This window comes from Hippocampus guttulatus, chromosome 20, assembly GCF_054856545.1.
Source record: "Hippocampus guttulatus isolate MCC_2025c chromosome 20, RoL_Hgut_1.0, whole genome shotgun sequence".
NCBI classification, from domain to species: Eukaryota; Metazoa; Chordata; class Actinopteri; order Syngnathiformes; family Syngnathidae; genus Hippocampus; species Hippocampus guttulatus.
Window position 1 is genome coordinate 9,290,283 of NC_141280.1, and position 17,880 is coordinate 9,308,162.

Consider the following 17,880-nt stretch of genomic DNA (forward strand, 5'->3'; position numbering starts at 1 on the left):
ACATTGTCCAGGAGTGGGTAGCACAGATGTGGTATGTGCGTGTGAACGCGTTACCCCGCGCGTGCGCGGGCGTGAGCGTATAAGGCAAAGAGAGGGAGTCTTCAGATGTAGCGACAGATGGTATTTGATTACAGAGCAGACGGTCGGTGTTGTACAAAGATGCTGTCTCAGCCCCAACCTAAGGAGCCGCTTTAGCCTCCGGTGAAGGCAAAAGCGGAGGGGGAGGCAGGTGGAGGACAAGAGGGAAAAGGAAACAAAAAAAAAAAAGAAAAGACTCAAAAGCAAAGAGCGAAGCAAAGACACACAAAAGAAGCAACTCCAAAAATGAGCATCAAAGCAAAAAAAAAAAAAAAAAAAAAGACTGAAAAGCGGTCGGACAAGAACAAAAGGAAAGAAAAGGAACGGAAAAGCGGGCCGACGTGGTGGAAAGTACAATAAGGTCATGATGAGTAAACGGGTAAATGATGCACAGAAATAGGAGATGTCTAACAAATGAGAACCGTGAGCAAAAAATATTTGGGGAAAAAAGGATAAATATTTTGGGATACACTTTCTTGTGCTACCGAATTCAACCTTAAAAAGTCACAAAATACAAATCCATAAGATTTTAGCCACCTTATTTCGCAAAAAGAGCCAATTAGAAATTCGTGAAGTGACAAGAGGTTTTCAGCCGGTTTGTTTCGCTTCAAGAGAATATTAGAAACACCCGTCACGATTGTTTTGTTGATTGCTCTCTGGCTTTAATCGACGGACGGTGTTGCTGTGTTTGTGCGCGCGTATGCTTTGTTATGATGATGATGATGATGATGAATTGATCTCGTCCAACGTGGCCTCCGTCTTTCACGGCGCAGCCAGAAATGCGATCGCGAGTGAGTGGCTTTGCGTCATTGACGAATTGGAAAATAATCGATTGCTCCCAACACGGAGCAAAATTTCAAGTGAGAAAATGAAATAAAATCTCAGGGGAAAAAAACCAAAAAAACAAAACCTCACCACCAAACCCGGATGTCAGTTTTTTTCCTTTTTATTTCCATTTTTTTTGAACTCATTTTTCACAAGCTTTGCATATACACTGCACATACATTCAGTTCAGAGAGGGTGAAGAAGGCACGAAAGGCAATTTGACTACTGGTTGTGTTTGGACCGCGACAAAGCAATTCCGAAGGGTGTGGAAGGGGCCGGGGGGGGGGGGGGGGGAAGATTCTCAGGAGAAAACACCAAACGACTTCAAACTCATTTTGAGCTTCCGAGGCTATCTTTGGCCCCCGTGAAAAACTGTTTGAAAATGTCCAGTTAGCTGCCAAGACCCTTCCCATGTTTATATATATATTTTAAATTCACTTTTAGGTAGGATTAAATTTAAAAAAAAAGTTTGATCTACTTAATGAGATGCAATCCAGCCTTCCCTGGTTGAAAAAGAAACCAACATTGAATAAATTAGGATAAATTAAACCAATAAATTACACACAATCTGCAGGACAAAATACACACCAAGAACAAAAATAACCCCCCACCCCCCCAAAAAAGCAGCCATAATGGAATATGAGTTGTATTTGACAGCCTGTGTGTCTTAAAAAATGCAATTACTGCACTCTAATAATAATAATAATAATAATGGTATCATCATCAACATCATGTCATACAAAAAAAAAACAGCGTCAACAAAACACTATTTACAGAACGTTGCTAAATTATACAAAGGCTCTCACTTTATAAGTCCACCTCATGGATATTTACAAAAGAAATGTGAGTAATAATAATAATCGTAATGATGATAATAATAATAATAAAAAGATTAACTAGTGAAAGCATAAAGGTGGGGTGGGGGGGTGACCAAAATCCTTTTCAAGCAGGTCAGCAAACGGATCAGAGGAAATGATGGCGACACGCACGCACGCACACACGCACGCACGCACGCACGCACGCACGCACGCACGCACGCACGCACGTCGCCGCCAGCGCTTAATGAGAGTCATTTACATGTCAGGATGGCAACTCCCAGGGGTGGGGGAGGTTGGGGGTGAGGGGTGGGGGGTCGGCACGTTGAGAATTGTGTCACTAACTGGTTCACAGGTTCTCATAATCGGCCTTTTCTCTTGCACTCGCGCACGCACGCACACACACGCAAAATGCAAAGCACTCCGAAAAAAATTCCACAAAAGCACAACAACTTTTCCCCGCCTGTTTGAACCCGGTAGACGGAAAAAAAAGGTATAAAATCAGCCTCTTCTGTATAAACGTGTCCCCCTCCCATGACACGGGTGGTCCGCGTATTGACACCCCCCCCCCCCCCCCCACCAGCCCCCGTTGTTGTTTTTCGACGCCCTACAAAGCCTGCTTACTGTCTTCGGGGCTTCTCTCGGCTTCAACTGAAAACAACGGATGCTGGTGCAACTTGAGGGGCACTGACCCGCCCCCCCTCCCCCCGAATAAAAGCATGGAACACAATTTCTCTCTTTCTCTCTTTCTTTCTTTTTTTTTTCCTGAAAGTCTGACCACCCCAAGTTTTTCGACCCCATTTGATTGACCAATAAAAAAACTGTACATCTATTCTTTTTATCTTTTTCATTTGTTTTTTTTAATTGAAACAATATTTACAGCTGCAAAACATTTTCTTCTGAAAATGGGATTCCGAGTTTATTTTTCCGTTGTTACATTATTTATCTCCCCACCCTCCAGCCCTAAAAAAAACAAAATAAATAAATAAAAAAGGGAGAAAGAAACCAAGTGGGAAAATTGACAACTAATCAGTCCTAATCTATAAGTAACTCACTTAACTGGAACAGAGAATTAAACAAAGTCGTTATGAAAAACAACTTACGTCCCCGACTAATTTTCACTACATTTTATATATATATATATATATATGTATATTTCCCCATAGATTTATACTGTACAATACTTAAGAAAAAAAAAGACTAAATATGTAATTTCATCATGTCACGACAAAATTCAAGCAAAATCGTTTTTTTCCCGTGGCTGGACCTCTTCAGGGCTTTTTAAAGGAGGCGCCAGGAAGCGCCAGGGCGTGGAACTAAATTCACTAGAGTATCCTTTCCTTTTTCCTTTTGTTTGTGGCACTTTCCAGCCCTCGGCTGCTGCTTTGAGACGTTTCGGGCCGAGCCCATCGCTCAGTGAGAAATACGTCCGACTCACTCTCTCAGGCCCGCCGATCTTAAGAAGAACGCCGTCTGGGGAGAGAATGAAGGGAGTTGCTCACGTTCTTTCTCTGCCTCCTTTTGTTCCGGCTCGAAAAAGTCGGCAGGTTAAGCAACCTGCTCCCTTTTGATCTTTTGTCATTTCTGCAGACGCGCTGGGGGCCCGCGTGGCCAAGGTGTGTGACACCTTGCGGGCATACGTTAACATCCAAGGGCCGTGTCCGTACACGAGTAGTTTTCTAAAGAATAAATAGATCTGCATTGTAAAAACTGAAATAAAAAATGGCGAAGCGACAGGTAACACTTTCCCAGAACCGTAAGGCGTTCAAACTGGAAGAAAGTCACTTTTGGAAAATGCTCAGTGTCCAATGCAGGAAAAAGAGGATTCGTACTTGTGATCCCGTTTGAATATAAAGTTCCAAAACCATCAATGAAAGACGGCATTGAGCTTTATTAAACTAATCTCATATTATATTTTTTGTTTTGTGTTTCCCGTGCCCTTATACCTCCAAAAACAATGGTAAAAACAAATGCAGCTTTTTTTTTCTTAAATCTTCATTTCATCATACCACAAACGGAGTCATGGTCAGTCTCTGCTGCTGTCAATGCAATTGGGGGGGGGGGGTGATATATCCCAACGAAAACATACGCAGGCTGTCAAACACTTGCCAAACCAAAGCGATACTTCAGGTCACCCTAGCCAATCGGAATCCTGAAAATATTCACGATGCAGATCCTTTAAAAAAGCAAACAAATAAAAAAGTGTTTGTGGCCTCACCACATTCGTTCTACATCATCTGCTCGTCTATTCCGCAGTGACCGAAACAGCGACGGAGGTCCGGAGTGGAGGATTTTGGAGTTGCGCATCGTCTCTCGCGCCCAGCCTTTTGTCTGCGCTCTTTGTAGTCGCCGAGATCGCCCGCCTCTACCCCTGGGGTAGCGCGCTCACCTCCGACCTCATATTGTTCCTTCCCCAGTGGAGCTGGATCACATAAATGCAGGTAAGCGTCGCAGTGGGATTGGGGGGTGGGGGGCATTAATGACCCTGCTTTTAATTTTTTTAAATATTTTTTTTTTTGTGACTCTTCAATTATCCATTGTATCCGCAACGCTGTGCTTCACTATTCACCATATATTCAAGTATCAGCTGCTATCGAGATCATATCATCATGCCGTCTTACAACAAAAATTACATACAAAATGCAGGCATACTTTTGCGCCTCTTGGTGGAAAATAGTGCTAGTATTTAAAAAAAAAACGGCACTCGTGTACAGTAACCAGCAGAAAGATCCATACAATTTCAGCCATGTAAAGGTGGCCCGGGGGGCGGGGGGTGAAAAAAAATCTGCTTCATCACAGTCTCACTGGCCCAGTGCAGGAAACTTTATTAATGTTAAAAAAAAAAAAAAAAATTAAATCAATATATACCGCTCCGGACTAAAATCCCCAACAACCAAAATTCCAAACAAATCATTTTCAGTGATCCACATAAAATTAGAATCTTCCACAATCTAAACTCTTTTTCAATTCTCTTTATAGGAATAATTTATTATTATTTAGATTTTTTTTTTTTGAAGAGGGGACAAACAAATCTTCAAGTGCCAACCTTCAGCAAGCGGTGGTGACAAATAATAAAATCATCATACACAACAGATGTAATCAATAATAATAATAATAATAATAATAATAATGTACACCCGATAAACACAATGCCCTACTTGCTCGGGGGGGGGGGGGGGACACTTCAAATAGTATAAAGGTCAGTATTTGAAACCAGCCCAGACTTGCCCCACTACGTCCAGTCGAGCTCCTCACTCCCTTTGTGCAGCACGGTCTATGGGGTGGGGGGTCGGGGGGGGGGTCAGTTCATTGGATTAGGACCCCCAAGTGGACCGCGATTTTGGAATCTCAACGGAACCCGGCCTGTTTACTTCATCACACACGGTCCCAAAAATCAGCCCAAAAAGTGATTCCAATTTTCAGTTCATCAAGAAAAAACCCCAAAACAAAACCCCCCACCAAAAACACAAAGCAACAACAACCGCAACACAAGAGCTAGGAACGGACGCAGAGGCTTCAAATTCGGGAATGCTACTTCATAACTCATACGTTCATAAAAGAAAAAAGGAAAAAAAGGGGGGAGGGGCGAACGTAAGTGAATAATGTTGAAGTGGTAAAGGGAAGGAGATGGAATCGCTTTACTCGTGTAGAAGCTCCTGGAGGCAGTTGGGCGACTTGAAGATGTCGGGCACCTCGCTGTCCAGCTTGCAGATCACTTTGTAGATGGCCTTCTTCCACGAAGGGTCCACGTCTTTGCCCGCCACGATGGCGTTGAAAAACTCCCGCAGCGTGATCTCGGCCACTTCCAGGAAGCGATCGGGGACCTGCGAGTCATACAGATTGCCACGGCTCAATACGGGGGTCTTCTCGGGCTGGAGCGATTCAAGATTTGGTGTTCGGATAGCCTGCTGAAAATTGAAGAATCGATTTTTTTGATCATGTCTTACAGGAAATTATCGTACAGTGAAACTCCTCTACAACAAAACCTTCATGGGCGAAAATACCCCCTAGTGTGAAAAATCTTCATGCATTAACACCATTCCCACTCTCCTGCCCCCATACAACGAAAACAAACCCTGTTGCGTTCCATGAAATCTTTTTCTCTGCTCTTGCCTCGCGACGAGATTCACTACAACGAAGTCTAATCCAACAGCGACCTCTACTGCTTCGTTCGGAAACGGCAACAGCAATCACCACACTGGTTTACACATGCACAGTAATCCAGGAAGTATTTGTTAGTGTTAGTTTCAGACGCAGCAAGAACGTTGCATTGCTAAAATGGCTACAAAGCAGACCTTTGGATTTAAAGCAGCTAAGACAAGAAGAGCTCTGATGCTGGAAGAGAGGGTAAAAGTGATCAAAATGAAAGACGGAGGAAGCAAAATAAAATACAGTAATCAAGAAATTGATGTAAGTGAAAAAGTGAATGCTGATCGTAAATTTCGTAATTTCTTTCCCTTTTTTTCTTTCTACACCGACTATATGAAGTGTCAAATAAGTGTATGCTCATACTGTATGCACTATTGGAATAAAAATAAAGAGTACACTTACGTTTGTGTGTGCGTGTACAACTGAGATCAAATTTGCTACAGTGAAAACCCCCTGTTGTGAAAAATTTCGTGCTGCAAACATGATTTCGTTGTAGAGGAGTTTCACTGTATTTTCTTCTCTAGATTCATTAGAGAGTGAATATTGGACAAAAGTGACATAAGAACCACCGTAGCAATTTGGCCGGCTGAAACGGCACTTTTGATGGGGCACATTAAATCGACGAGTAGGCAGGAAAACAAAAAAGTGCCGTGAGTTCTGCTGATGTGATTTGCCGTTGTAGAAATAAAATACAGCTCAATTGAATTCAGTTCAATTGAATTCATTTTCTGGTCCAACCACCTCTTGGATCTCATTGGCTATTGTGTTTGGCAAGCGGCCTTGTCACTGCTGCTTTATCCGCACAATTACACCGATCCGATCTTAGCGTATGATAAAACCATAAATCTTCCATCCTGCCGACTCAACTTCCTTAAAAGCGAGTCGAAGCTTCCACCTGAGAACAGCTACTTCTTGCAAATGTTCTCACAACGCCCACGTCCCTCCGCAGCATGACATCTTTATGTCTCGCTGTAAAAAAAATATAAATAAATAGAATAAAATACAACCTGTAGGTGGACTCACACTGAACTGAAGGAGAAGTACAGATACTTGTCAAAAAAGACTCACGTAAAAGATCTGATTCAATGTTTGACTCTGAATGTCTTCATTACAAACACGCGTTTCTTGTATTAACTTAGCACTACACTATTTTTTCCCTCGTACTTTTGAATATTTGCCGTCATCCAGGCCATTGTATTCTTCTCGTGCTCTTGAATAAATCGCAAGTGAGCCGTTCTGTAAGTCTTGTAAGACGCTTCGCCTTTTGACATATCAACATAACGTTATGTCTCACTTTCAAACCCGTTACCGGTGTCACTGTTTGTCTCTCTCTCTAAAAAAACAAAAGAAGAAACACACACAACCCGTGACCAAAAAAAGACAAGAGGCGCAACTGTCACAGAGGTGCCGGCGAAAGAGGAAGTACAAAATGCTTTCGGAACCGGGAGACACGGCCGGGGGCCCTTTAGCGGTCCCTGACAGCGGCGCTCAGCCACACCACGCCTGGCAAGGCTCCGCGGCACCTTCCTGCCAGCCAACACGCTGTCACATGCGCCCGCACAAGCGCACACACCTCCTTGTGCCAAGGAGATGACACATCCTGTACGGCGATAGAGGCGACATATTGCACGCTCATACACCCGCCTGGCCGCGGTTTGGCTCAGTCTCCTTCCTCCCGACCGGAGCGTCAGGGCGACGCAGCCTTCAGGGGTCACCTGCTCGGATAATGCTGACTGTCTCCCCGGCCCACCTCACTTAGCACACACACACAAGCCGCGGTATGATGTGTCAAAGTACAACTACTTCATTATCATTATAGTCAACAATTGTACCCTTTAGCTGTGTCGGTAGCTTAAAATGACAAGAGCACATGAAACTGAAGGAAAAAAAATCTCTTTCTCTAATGTGGAAATACAAACAGATAAGGTTCGTTTTCAGTCATCATTAGCTGAAAAAAAAAAATTTGGTGGGGGGGGCATTCCTCGGTTTACTTAAAGTAGGGGAACGCGTTTTCATACTGTAACCTGAATGCTGTTAGCTAGCTTAATAGCATATTACCAGCAACTTCATTTTTGTTCACGGCCCACCTCGCTTAGCGCATACACACGCACACACACACAAGCCGCGGTAGGATTTGTCAAAGTACAACTACTTCATTATCATTATAGTCAACAATTGTGCCTATTAGCTGTGTCGGTAGCTTAAAATGACAAGAGCACATGAAACTGAAGGAAAAAAAAATTCTCTAATGTGGAAATACAAAGCAACCAGCAACTTCATTTTTGTTCTCGATATGAGAACTATGCTAGTCACTAATGTATTTTATGTTTAAATGGGTTTATAAAATTGCTATAACTGACAGTAGAAATTCATTTTTCCTTTTGTGCTGAAGTACATTTCACTTTTTTGTAATTTAATTTTGATACCGGAGTTGAATCTGTGCTACTTTTACCAGTCTTTTTTTTTCAATTTTATTTTATTTTTTAACACAATTATCTGTATTTTGACTTAAGCGCAGAATGTGACTAGTTTTGCCACCTCTGCACTCAATACAGCAGAATACGTTACAGTGCCCCCTGCTCCTCCAGTGTCCTGCAGATACTCATCAGGAGTGTCAGGACACAGCAAGGTTAGCGGCCATTGGAACACGCGCACACACATCCCCACTCACACACTGAAGCAGTCATGCCTTTTCGCACATCACACACATGGGACGACAATCTGCTCCCCCCCCACCCCCTCTCCATGTGATGAATGGAGGCTACGAAGCCCGTTAGCCTGTGCCTGTGTACAATGTGTACGCATCAGTGTGAAGGGTGAGTTGTGAATAAGAAGCCCCCCCCGCCCCTCCCCTGTATAAAAATCCCAATATAACAGTTTGTTTTGGTGGCGTTGGGTGACGACGACCCTGCGCCCAGGAGTGCCGCATTACTAAGAATATTGCCGCATGGAATTTCTCCTGACGTTTTGACTATAAAAGGACAGTAAAACGCTGACTACAAGGAGAATGCAATGTCAAGGAGAAAAGGGTATTGGTATTTTAGATCCTCTTGACGAAGGGAGGTGTCGGCGTGGGGGTCGGTAGTCACGATGGCGAGGGATGGAGGGGCTGCGAAGAGTCTGAGGACAGAGGGACCGATGTGACAAAACAATTATTCGTGTCCGTTTTTTTTTTTTTTTTTGGTGATGTGTGTAAGCTTCAACAGTGTTACGGCACCAATCATCGATCACTCAAAGTATGTCTACTGCAAGGGTCACCGACCTTTTTGAAACAGAGAGCTATTTCTTGGGTACTGATTAATGAGAAGGGCCGCTGGTTTGATCCTGTCATGATCCTGTCCCGTTTTCTTTCCCAGTGTCTGTCAGGAGTGGAGAGCCCAACCTGACGCTAATCGGGCCTCCTTATGAGCTGCCTATATGTGCTCTGCTTCACAGACAACTGTCTGTCGGATTATTAGCCTTGCTCACGACTGTGTCCAAGTGCTTGATTTTATTTTTAGATGTTCCTTGACATTTTTGCCTCATAGCTTTTGCCTCGTTTGCTCATATTTTGGTTCTCGTAAATATTCCCTGTTGTGTTCTCGCTTTGTATTCATTGTGTATTGGATTGTCTTGTCCTTTTAGTTGACAAGCAATTTACGTTTTCTCACAATAATCATCAACAAGAAAAGTATAATGAATCCAATCTTCCTAGTCTTTATTAATACCAATTCCAAAAAATTTGCGTTCTTCACAACATGAACAAGATTGGTGACCTGGTCTTCTTTCTCATCTCTCTGCCCCTTAAATACTCCTGATCTTATGTAGTTGAATAATGACATCTGATTTCCTGAGCACCACAACTTTCTCCGTGCATTGAAGAAATGTCTACCTGCCCGTGCTTGACAAAAAAAGAAAAACATTCAATCTCTCCCGTTTTTCTTGAAATTGGCCATCTCGTCACCAGACTTTCTCTCCGCGGCAGGTTTTGTAAAAGACATGACGGGGACTGAGCGACAGGATCTCTTTTCCTCCCATTTGGTGTCTCTTCAGAATTACTTTTTGCGGAAAGCTGACATGCGCCTGGGCTGTAGTAGCCCATAAATGATTAACAATATCAATTAAAAAAAAAATAAAAAATTCCAGGGCGCTGTTATGTGAGAGTGGTTCAAAATGGTCAGCGAGTGTCAACAGACTTCACAATGCGGTCCAATTCTAAAATCAAAAATTCAAACAAAATCTTTGTAAGGGAGTCATGGGCCTCCGGACGTCGAGTCTTAACTGTTTGTTTGCAACCCTCGTCATGCAGCCCCCCCCCCCCCTTCCCCTTTCCCCTTCTTCACTCTCTCTTGGGTCAGCTGTTGGGCTTTTGTTCCAGAGGCATTGTGGGGGATTATCCGGTGTGGCCGCTTCATTCGCTCTGCTGTCCGCTAAATGGGGCCAATCGCGTGGCACACAATCCTTCATACATATTTCATAGGGCTTTTTAACAAGTTCTCAGCAGAGCCCAAAATTAAAGGACAGATGCACAAAGCGGGAAGGAGACGAAAAGGCAAACAAGATAACTGAGAGTACAAAGTATTTTCTTTTTCTTGTCCATATGTTGCCTTCAAATAAAAATCAAACCGGCAATGCATATAAAAGAGTAATTTAGTTACACTACAGCGCTGTCCCGCGGGGACCTTCAGGGTCCTTTCGTCGGATCGAAAACTTTATCTTATCAGGTTACAGACCCGAAGAAACATGTACGTTTGCAGGTACACTGCCAAGTGGAGTACCGCAACAGAAATACACCCCCCCCCCACCCCTCATGGTACAATCTCCATGAATTGTCGGACCCCTGGGTCAATTGTTTGTTCTCTCGAACCAAAACGGGATTCCCGTACTGTATCATTCTGTCAAGAGTTTAAAAGCGGTACATTAGCAGTCCGCCAACCCCACTGACAAGCTGTTGTAGCCACAAAGTGCAATAAAGTCAGTTTTTTTGGAGACAATCTGAAGCTGTCTGTTTCTGTCTGAGGACAGGCCTTATAGTCTGCAGTTTCTTTGGCTAGAAAGAACACGGACAGACCAAAATAATTGATTGCCAAGTCTAGTTCATGTTGTATGCCCCTGTCCACAAGTCCACAGAAGCAGTCCCCTTTTAAATTCAGTACCACCCAATTCTAGACCAATGCTGAAAAGACGTTTAAAAACGTCTTTGGGAGTGAATAAGTTCAGGGAACCACCCCAAACTTAAGCACTAAGACTAACCAACTGATGCCGTCCACCGTAATCTATGGCCATAGCATGTAGTCCGTAGTCCCTTCTGATCAATTGCCAGGTCCAGCTATGGTTGTAGGCCACACCGTAACAATACGACTCGAGAGGATCTTTATAGCTGGTCCATGTTGGGTAAATACCAATCAAGGGAAAAGAATGGCGGGCAAGATAGATGAAAGGAAAAAGAGGGGTCTTCTCCGACCAGGCAGTTAATCACTCTCATTCACCGGCTCCCCCCCCCCCACGACCTCCTCTCCTCTCTCTCGTGACAGGTTGCTTTGAGACACAAGGATAAGCTCTTTTTTTTCAGAGAGAGGGAATCGGATTTCCTGCTTTTTGATGAGATAATAAAATATGACGGCGGACAATAGGAGCCTGTGGACGGCTTGCTGGGAGCTATTCACTCCAGCCACTCTGTCTTAAGACTGCTTAGACAAACGTTTCGAAAGGGAGCCAGGGGCCTGAAAGCCTTCATGCTGGGGCTACTGTTACACACGGCGTGTGTGTGTGTGTGTGTGAGTGACTGTCTTTCGGCATAGCCTGAGAAATCTCCTCTCTCTTTGGTGACTCAGGGTTAGATGTTTGTTTGCTCAACGTGTTTCTCCCCCTTGCTTTTGGGAACTGTCAGGAGATGTATTGCACCTTCTATTTGCACAGCATTGGCCAAACAAGACAAGACCCTGGAAGATAAGGCCGTGCTGGTATACGTGAGTGTTTGTGTACTGTATAGCCTTGAAGGATGAAATGCAGGGACATGACACAGACCCTGGTGATGGCCGGCCAGGTTAATTCCTAACCCTAACTCCGGCTGGGAATACTCACGCTTCCCATGGCTTTTTATTTCGCTGTATGTAAATTCTGGAGGGACTGATCAGTGACTTAGCATTTGTATTGGTAACGTAGGTCTGCTGTGAGGGGAAACATTTCGAAACATGCTAAAAATGCTATGAACTTTTTGAAGCCATACATCCATGTTCAATGTCATGACCAAGACCGAGCTAGAGCGAAATCGTTATTAGTTAACCCCACGGTGAAGCAAATACCAGAAGACCAGCAGACTATAGTATCGGAAGTCTTGGTCTACAGCAGAGGTCTGAAACTTAATTGATGTGGGGTATCTAGGGTTAGCGTCTGGGTCCCGTTAAGTATTCCACAAAAAAGAAGTTCAAGTTTTCAAAACAAATACAATAAGTACATTAGTCTCAATCTTTCTGTATACAAGTTTGGGACATGAGACTGGTCTTCTCCCTCATCTCACTCTGGTACTTTGCATACTGTAAGAGTTGGTTGAGTAATGACTTCTGATTTATTGAGCACTGCAACTTTGTGCATTCACGATATGTCGGGGTGCCCCGTGCTCAACGACCAGAAACATTCGGTCTTCTCGTTTTTCTTTAAATTGGCTGTTCTCGTCGCCAACCTTTGTCTTGATGGCAAGTTTTGAAAAAGACATCGATCTTTTTTAAATGCAAGGGGAGTCCTAGGTGTAAACTAAATCTAGGAATGGTCGGCAGTCAATTACAGGGCGCGTGGAGTTAGTTTTCAAAGGTCGATCAACGGCGACAAATGGCCAATTTATAGCTGTATGTTATTGTGCTATTGTGTCGGAGTGAAAGTTGAACAGGCCAGTTGCACTGAGTCAAAGCAGAACTTCCCGAACCTTCGCACACTCTCTCTCTCTCACGCACAAGAACACATAGTCCCCTTTTGCCTCCCATATCTGTTTTGATCAATAATCTACAAAGGCCTCGATAAGTCCTTGGCCCACACTGTCACTTTGGACAAACAAAACCCATGTCCCCTGTCTTTCTGCCCCTTGCTGTGCTCGTCCGCAACCACTGATAAGACTCGGGCCACGGATGAAGAGTCCAACTGCAGCGCAGAGTCCTTGTTTTTTACCCTCACCCGCCCTCAAATGCTACATTGTCTGCAGCTAAGATTCCCCTCAGCTCCTCAGCAGAAAGTCTTCGGTGAGCCCTGGGACAGGAAAGGGGCCTTAAAGCTGAGCAAACATCAGCCACCCTCAGTCCGCTGATAGCCTTGAGAATGCTGAAACCCTTGAGGCGCTTCTGCGTCCGCATATGTGTGTGTGTGTGTCTCCTGCCCGTTTGTGAGACTGAGCAGAGGTGGCCCATTCGCCGCTCACCGAAGTTCACCGAGTCAATGGCGGCACAGGGTCAAAGACACACAGGAAGCGGTCGCACTGCTGTCCCCATTTTCCCTTCTCGTTCCTCCTCAATTCAGACCCCCACTGGTCCGACCGGGCAGCACCGTGGACTAGTGGATTGCATTTCTGTCTGACAGTTCTTATTCTTGTCCGTCTATCCATCCGTCAGTAATTTTGACATTGAACCAGAGTGGGCCTGGGATTGAGCCTTGGGGAACACCACTGCTTTTCAACTGTTTTTTTTTCTTCTTTTCTACTGTGCTAATTCTGCTTTGCAGCACGTGATGGAAATGTGTCGGAAGAGTATAATGAAATATCTTTGACCCGAGTATCAGCGCATTGTGGAACACCACTCGAGTCGATCGAGCTCTGCCCCTCTGTTGGTGAAGTAAGCTGAATTTATATGATGACTGCAACCGGTATTCTATGCTAACACAGTTGGGAAGTCAAAAACGATATTCAGAATCTCATAAAAAACGGTTAAGTACGGCAGTTAACTGAGTGTGCCTTTCTTGTGATGTGTGACCACGTATTCTTGCGTCTCGATATTGCGCCTCAAAACCTCGTATCTCGGTCATCCGCGGACCTGCTGGTCTTTTTAAAAACAGACTTTTTCTCACTTTTATACAAGCAGAAAAGCCACTTTGCAAGCTGTGAATATGCTTAACGGTGGTTGAGCTGATGAGGCTTGAAAGCATTAAGGACTGAATTCGAAACGGCAAAGGAACCCCAGAAATTAAGAGTTCAATCCCTGGGGGGGGAGAGCGACCACAATGAATTGGGGGGTCACCAAGTCGTGTAATGGAGTGGGGGAGGGCGGCTCTGAGGGTCAGCAAGTCAGGGAGAGGGAGCAAGCAGGAGGCGGAAGGGAAAGAAAGGAGCAAGGGAGTCTGGAAGATGGGAAGAGGACATCTGGAGAAGGGAGCTTGAGAAAGAATAGACGGGTAGGAAGAAGGGGGGAGTAAACGATAAATGATGGCGAGCAAGGGGAGTAAGACGTTGGGGTGCAGGTTGGAGTTTGACGAGGAAAGAAAGTGGGAATCATGCATGGAGTCAGACAGAGGGTATAAGGAGGGGGTGTACGACTTGGACACATCTGCACCTCTGATACACGCCCTGGTCATTTTGGCATTGGTCCCAACACCACGCTTCATTAGTCTCACACACACACAGAGGGAGGGGGACCAAAATGGTCCAGGAATAATGACATAATCAGCAGCTGTGCCACTGAGCAAGGTGACCAGGGACAGAAGGAGGAAGGAAGGAAGGTGGGGGACACCGGGTTGGGGGTGGGGGCACATGGAAGGAGGGACACTCACGAATTGGGCAAATGCAATGTGCGGAAGCAGGTAATACCGTTAAGCGATTCGGCCTTACTCGCACCGACCTCTCGACACAAATAAGCTCAGTTCAGTCAACACACACATGGGGAACCGCCACATGGTGAAGAAAAGAGCTGTCAGGCGACGTCAAGTGTGTGGGGGGGGGGGGGGGGTTCTCAATAGCCCGCGGCCATTCACCGAGAAGCAGATGATGCCCCTCGCTATTCTTTTTTCCTGGCTGAACTCATGTCGCCAGGACAATTCAAAGGCCTGAAGATACAGCTTCCGCGTGATGCTTTTGCTTTATTCGATAGCAGTTAATGCCTAATGCTAATGTCATCGCTTTATTTTTAAGACGGTAACCTGACTTGCTTGTGGACTGTCAAAAAAAAAAATTTAATCCATAAAAAATGAATTCTTCCAAAATTCGAGGCCTTAACCCTTCCATCCACCCTGTAACCTGATAACATGGTAAACTGTCAAATATAGTGACCGCTGTCCCTCAACGGGTTACGAAGAAAATGGACAGTCAGAACTTCGGCACTTATTAAAGTCGACTGCTTCGTTTTAGGCTACGTTGAAATCTTGCTAGCAGCTTGAAAAAGACAAACTCCATAAGTAATTTTTGTGAACTTGACAAACTGCCCTCCAAAAGATGTTTTTTGAGTGTGAGTGGAAGATGTCTTTCCTATCTTGTTGGAGCGCGTTTCGTGCACCTTTTCTCAAGCCCAGAGGAGATACAGTCGGTGCATGTAAAGTACATCAACATACAGGAGTGTGTGTGCCAGCGGCATATTGTATTGCGTTTATTTTCGGCAGCTGTGAACTTAAATCTATAGCACCATCTTATTCATCTCAAAGTTTTATCAGATTTTGAAAAAAAATATTTTTTTCTTGTCTCTGGTCAACCCCTGCGAGTCCGAACTGTTAGCACATCTCGGTGAGTCCATGTCTGACTCTACTATATTTGCGCAGATACCCCTTGCGGTCTCCTTGTCCACCCACTGTCACCTTTTCACCTCCGATTCTCCGAGGTCAGACTTTGGTCAAAGCCGCCCCCCCCTAACCCCCCTCCACTATTCCACACAGACCGTGTCCTTATGTGGCGACAACACCCCCTCCCCACCTCGGCTCCTTTAAAGAGCGAATAAGAAAGGCTGGGGATGGCGGGAGCGCGGAAAACCGGCATCGGAACAAATGGAGCCCCCGAGAGGGACGTGAAGAGGGAGGATAGAGGGAGGAACGGAGGGGGAAGGAGAGGTGAAGCGCACAATGCACCGGGGCACGGCGGTTGGACACACAGCATCTGCTCTTGGCTCTCCCGTAATGGATGGAGAGGCCGAGAGAGAAGGGGAAGACGGGGGGATGGAGGGACAGCAGGTGGAAGAGGAGGGCAGCAAATTGCCCCAAAAAAAACGAAGGAAATGTGAAGATCCTCCGTGGTAGTCCATGGAAGTCCAACTCGAGATCCAAATTATGGCCCTTCGTGTCATGTCGTCATTATGCGGCCTGTAGAAAGCCACAAATTAAAAATTTGACTGCTGGGGCAATTATGTGATACGTCAGGATGATGATTAGAGTCTCCATACGGAAAATACAAAAGGTTAGCGAGTGAAATTTCACCAGGCCCTACAAGATAGACCCCGCCTGAATTATCTCTTCTAGCAGTTTTCTTTACCTCTTCAGTCCCATTCTTTCAATATTCTGCCCTAAAGGGCTGGAAAAGTCTTCAACGAATCATAAATTCATTTCATTGTCACTGCTGAAAAAGTGAGCGAAGGAATACTGTACAATGTACATGATCACCATTCCTGTTTTGAGAGTCTTGAGACAACAGGGGTGTCTAACTCATTTTTGTCGCGGGCGACTTTGGAGTTACGTCTACACTCGGTGGGCCATTACGAGACTGAAACCACAAAAATGTTTCATCGCATTATTACAGATGGCAATTCGACACTTTCTTTTCATCCAAGTTGACACACATGATTTTCTTTCGGCTGGGCCACATAAAATGATGTCGCGGGCCAGATCTGGCCCCCGGGCCTTGAGTTTGACACCCCTGCTTTAGAACCTTTTATTTTCAACTTTGCTGTCTGCTGCCAGATTGGCATTGCAAATGAGAATTTGTTCTCAAATGCCTTCCACTCACGTCGATACTTTTCTGTGACTCCTCCAGTCTCTCTGTTCCAACCTGCCGATGATAGTCTGACACCCGAAGCTTTCATTTCCTAAAAAGAAGACAATCTATTGGATAGAAAGTCTTCAAACGAAAAGATTTAAAAGAGGCGGACGTTTCATTGGAACCGTTGATGCACAAGATGAGCGCTTTGTTTTTACGTCAACATCAGGTCTGGAATAGTTGAACCAAAATACGTCCGCGGGTGGAAGAAAGAGGAAGAGGGGGAAACTCAAAACTGGGCTGTGCTGTCACCACTTTCGCCGGTATCGTCCTCTCTCAAAGAGATCACAGTAACTTCCTCTTTTAAATGGCCCTGTGTGTGTACATGTGTGCGTGCGTGAGATTGAGGAAACTTGGCTCGGTAGGGCCGATGGAAATTTGAGAGTTTCCCAGAGCCATCATAAAACTGTCTTTTTATCAGACTCCCCGCACCCCCTCGCAGCCCCTCCTAGCCATTACCAGGTCACACACATTCCTGTCTCATGAAAGATGATGAGTGTTGTCATTTGGGGGGGGGGGGTTCAAACAGACAGAAGGGAAAGGGGGGTGGGTGGGGGGTACAAAAAGAAAAAGGGATGCTAAGCGAGAGTTTTCACTTCACATGAAAGCGCCGCCCGCTCAAAGTCGAGGCTTTTTTTTTTTTTCCCGGCAGAGGGTCGCACTTTGATGGCGGCGGACGTCGGTGAATGAGAAAGCGGAGAAGAAAGGCAAGAAGAGAGGCGCGGCAGAGTTGGGGGGGTGGGGAGGGTGGTGGAGGAGAAAAGAGGGGAAAGTAGGTAATTAATGGCAAAGTCTTTTAATTACCGTCCAGTGTTCATTGTGCCAGAAGGAATGTGACAATTATGCCATTAAAACTTTCCTAATAGGAGGAGAAGGCGAGGCAGGGGGAAGACATGCGAGAGGAGGATGAAAGAATGAAAGGAGAGCGGCGACGCACGGACGGAAGGAAGGAAGGGAGAGAGAGAGAGAAAGAGAAGGGATATCGGGCGAGCGAGGGAGCAATATGAAAGGAAAAGAGGAAACAATTGCCACAAAAGAGGAGCTGGGAGGGAAGATGGGGGAGCGTATGAGGCCAACACAGTGACAGCGCAGATTAGCATCAAA

At 45.1% G+C, this 17,880-nt stretch overlaps 1 protein-coding gene across 2 annotated transcripts in view; it reads right to left on the bottom strand.

The window, feature by feature from the left end:
• Positions 1–1,008: 1,008 nt before the first annotated feature.
• The window catches only part of LOC147187942 (prospero homeobox protein 1-like), a 37,117-nt gene continuing 20,245 nt past the window's right edge, over positions 1,009–17,880 (bottom strand). For both annotated transcript variants that reach the window (XM_086099930.1, XM_086099929.1), the window contains exon 5: positions 1,009–5,542. In XM_086099930.1, the coding sequence (XP_085956056.1) occupies positions 5,357–5,542 (186 nt within the window). In that variant the 3' untranslated portion in view covers positions 1,009–5,356. The remainder of the gene's footprint in view (positions 5,543–17,880) is intronic.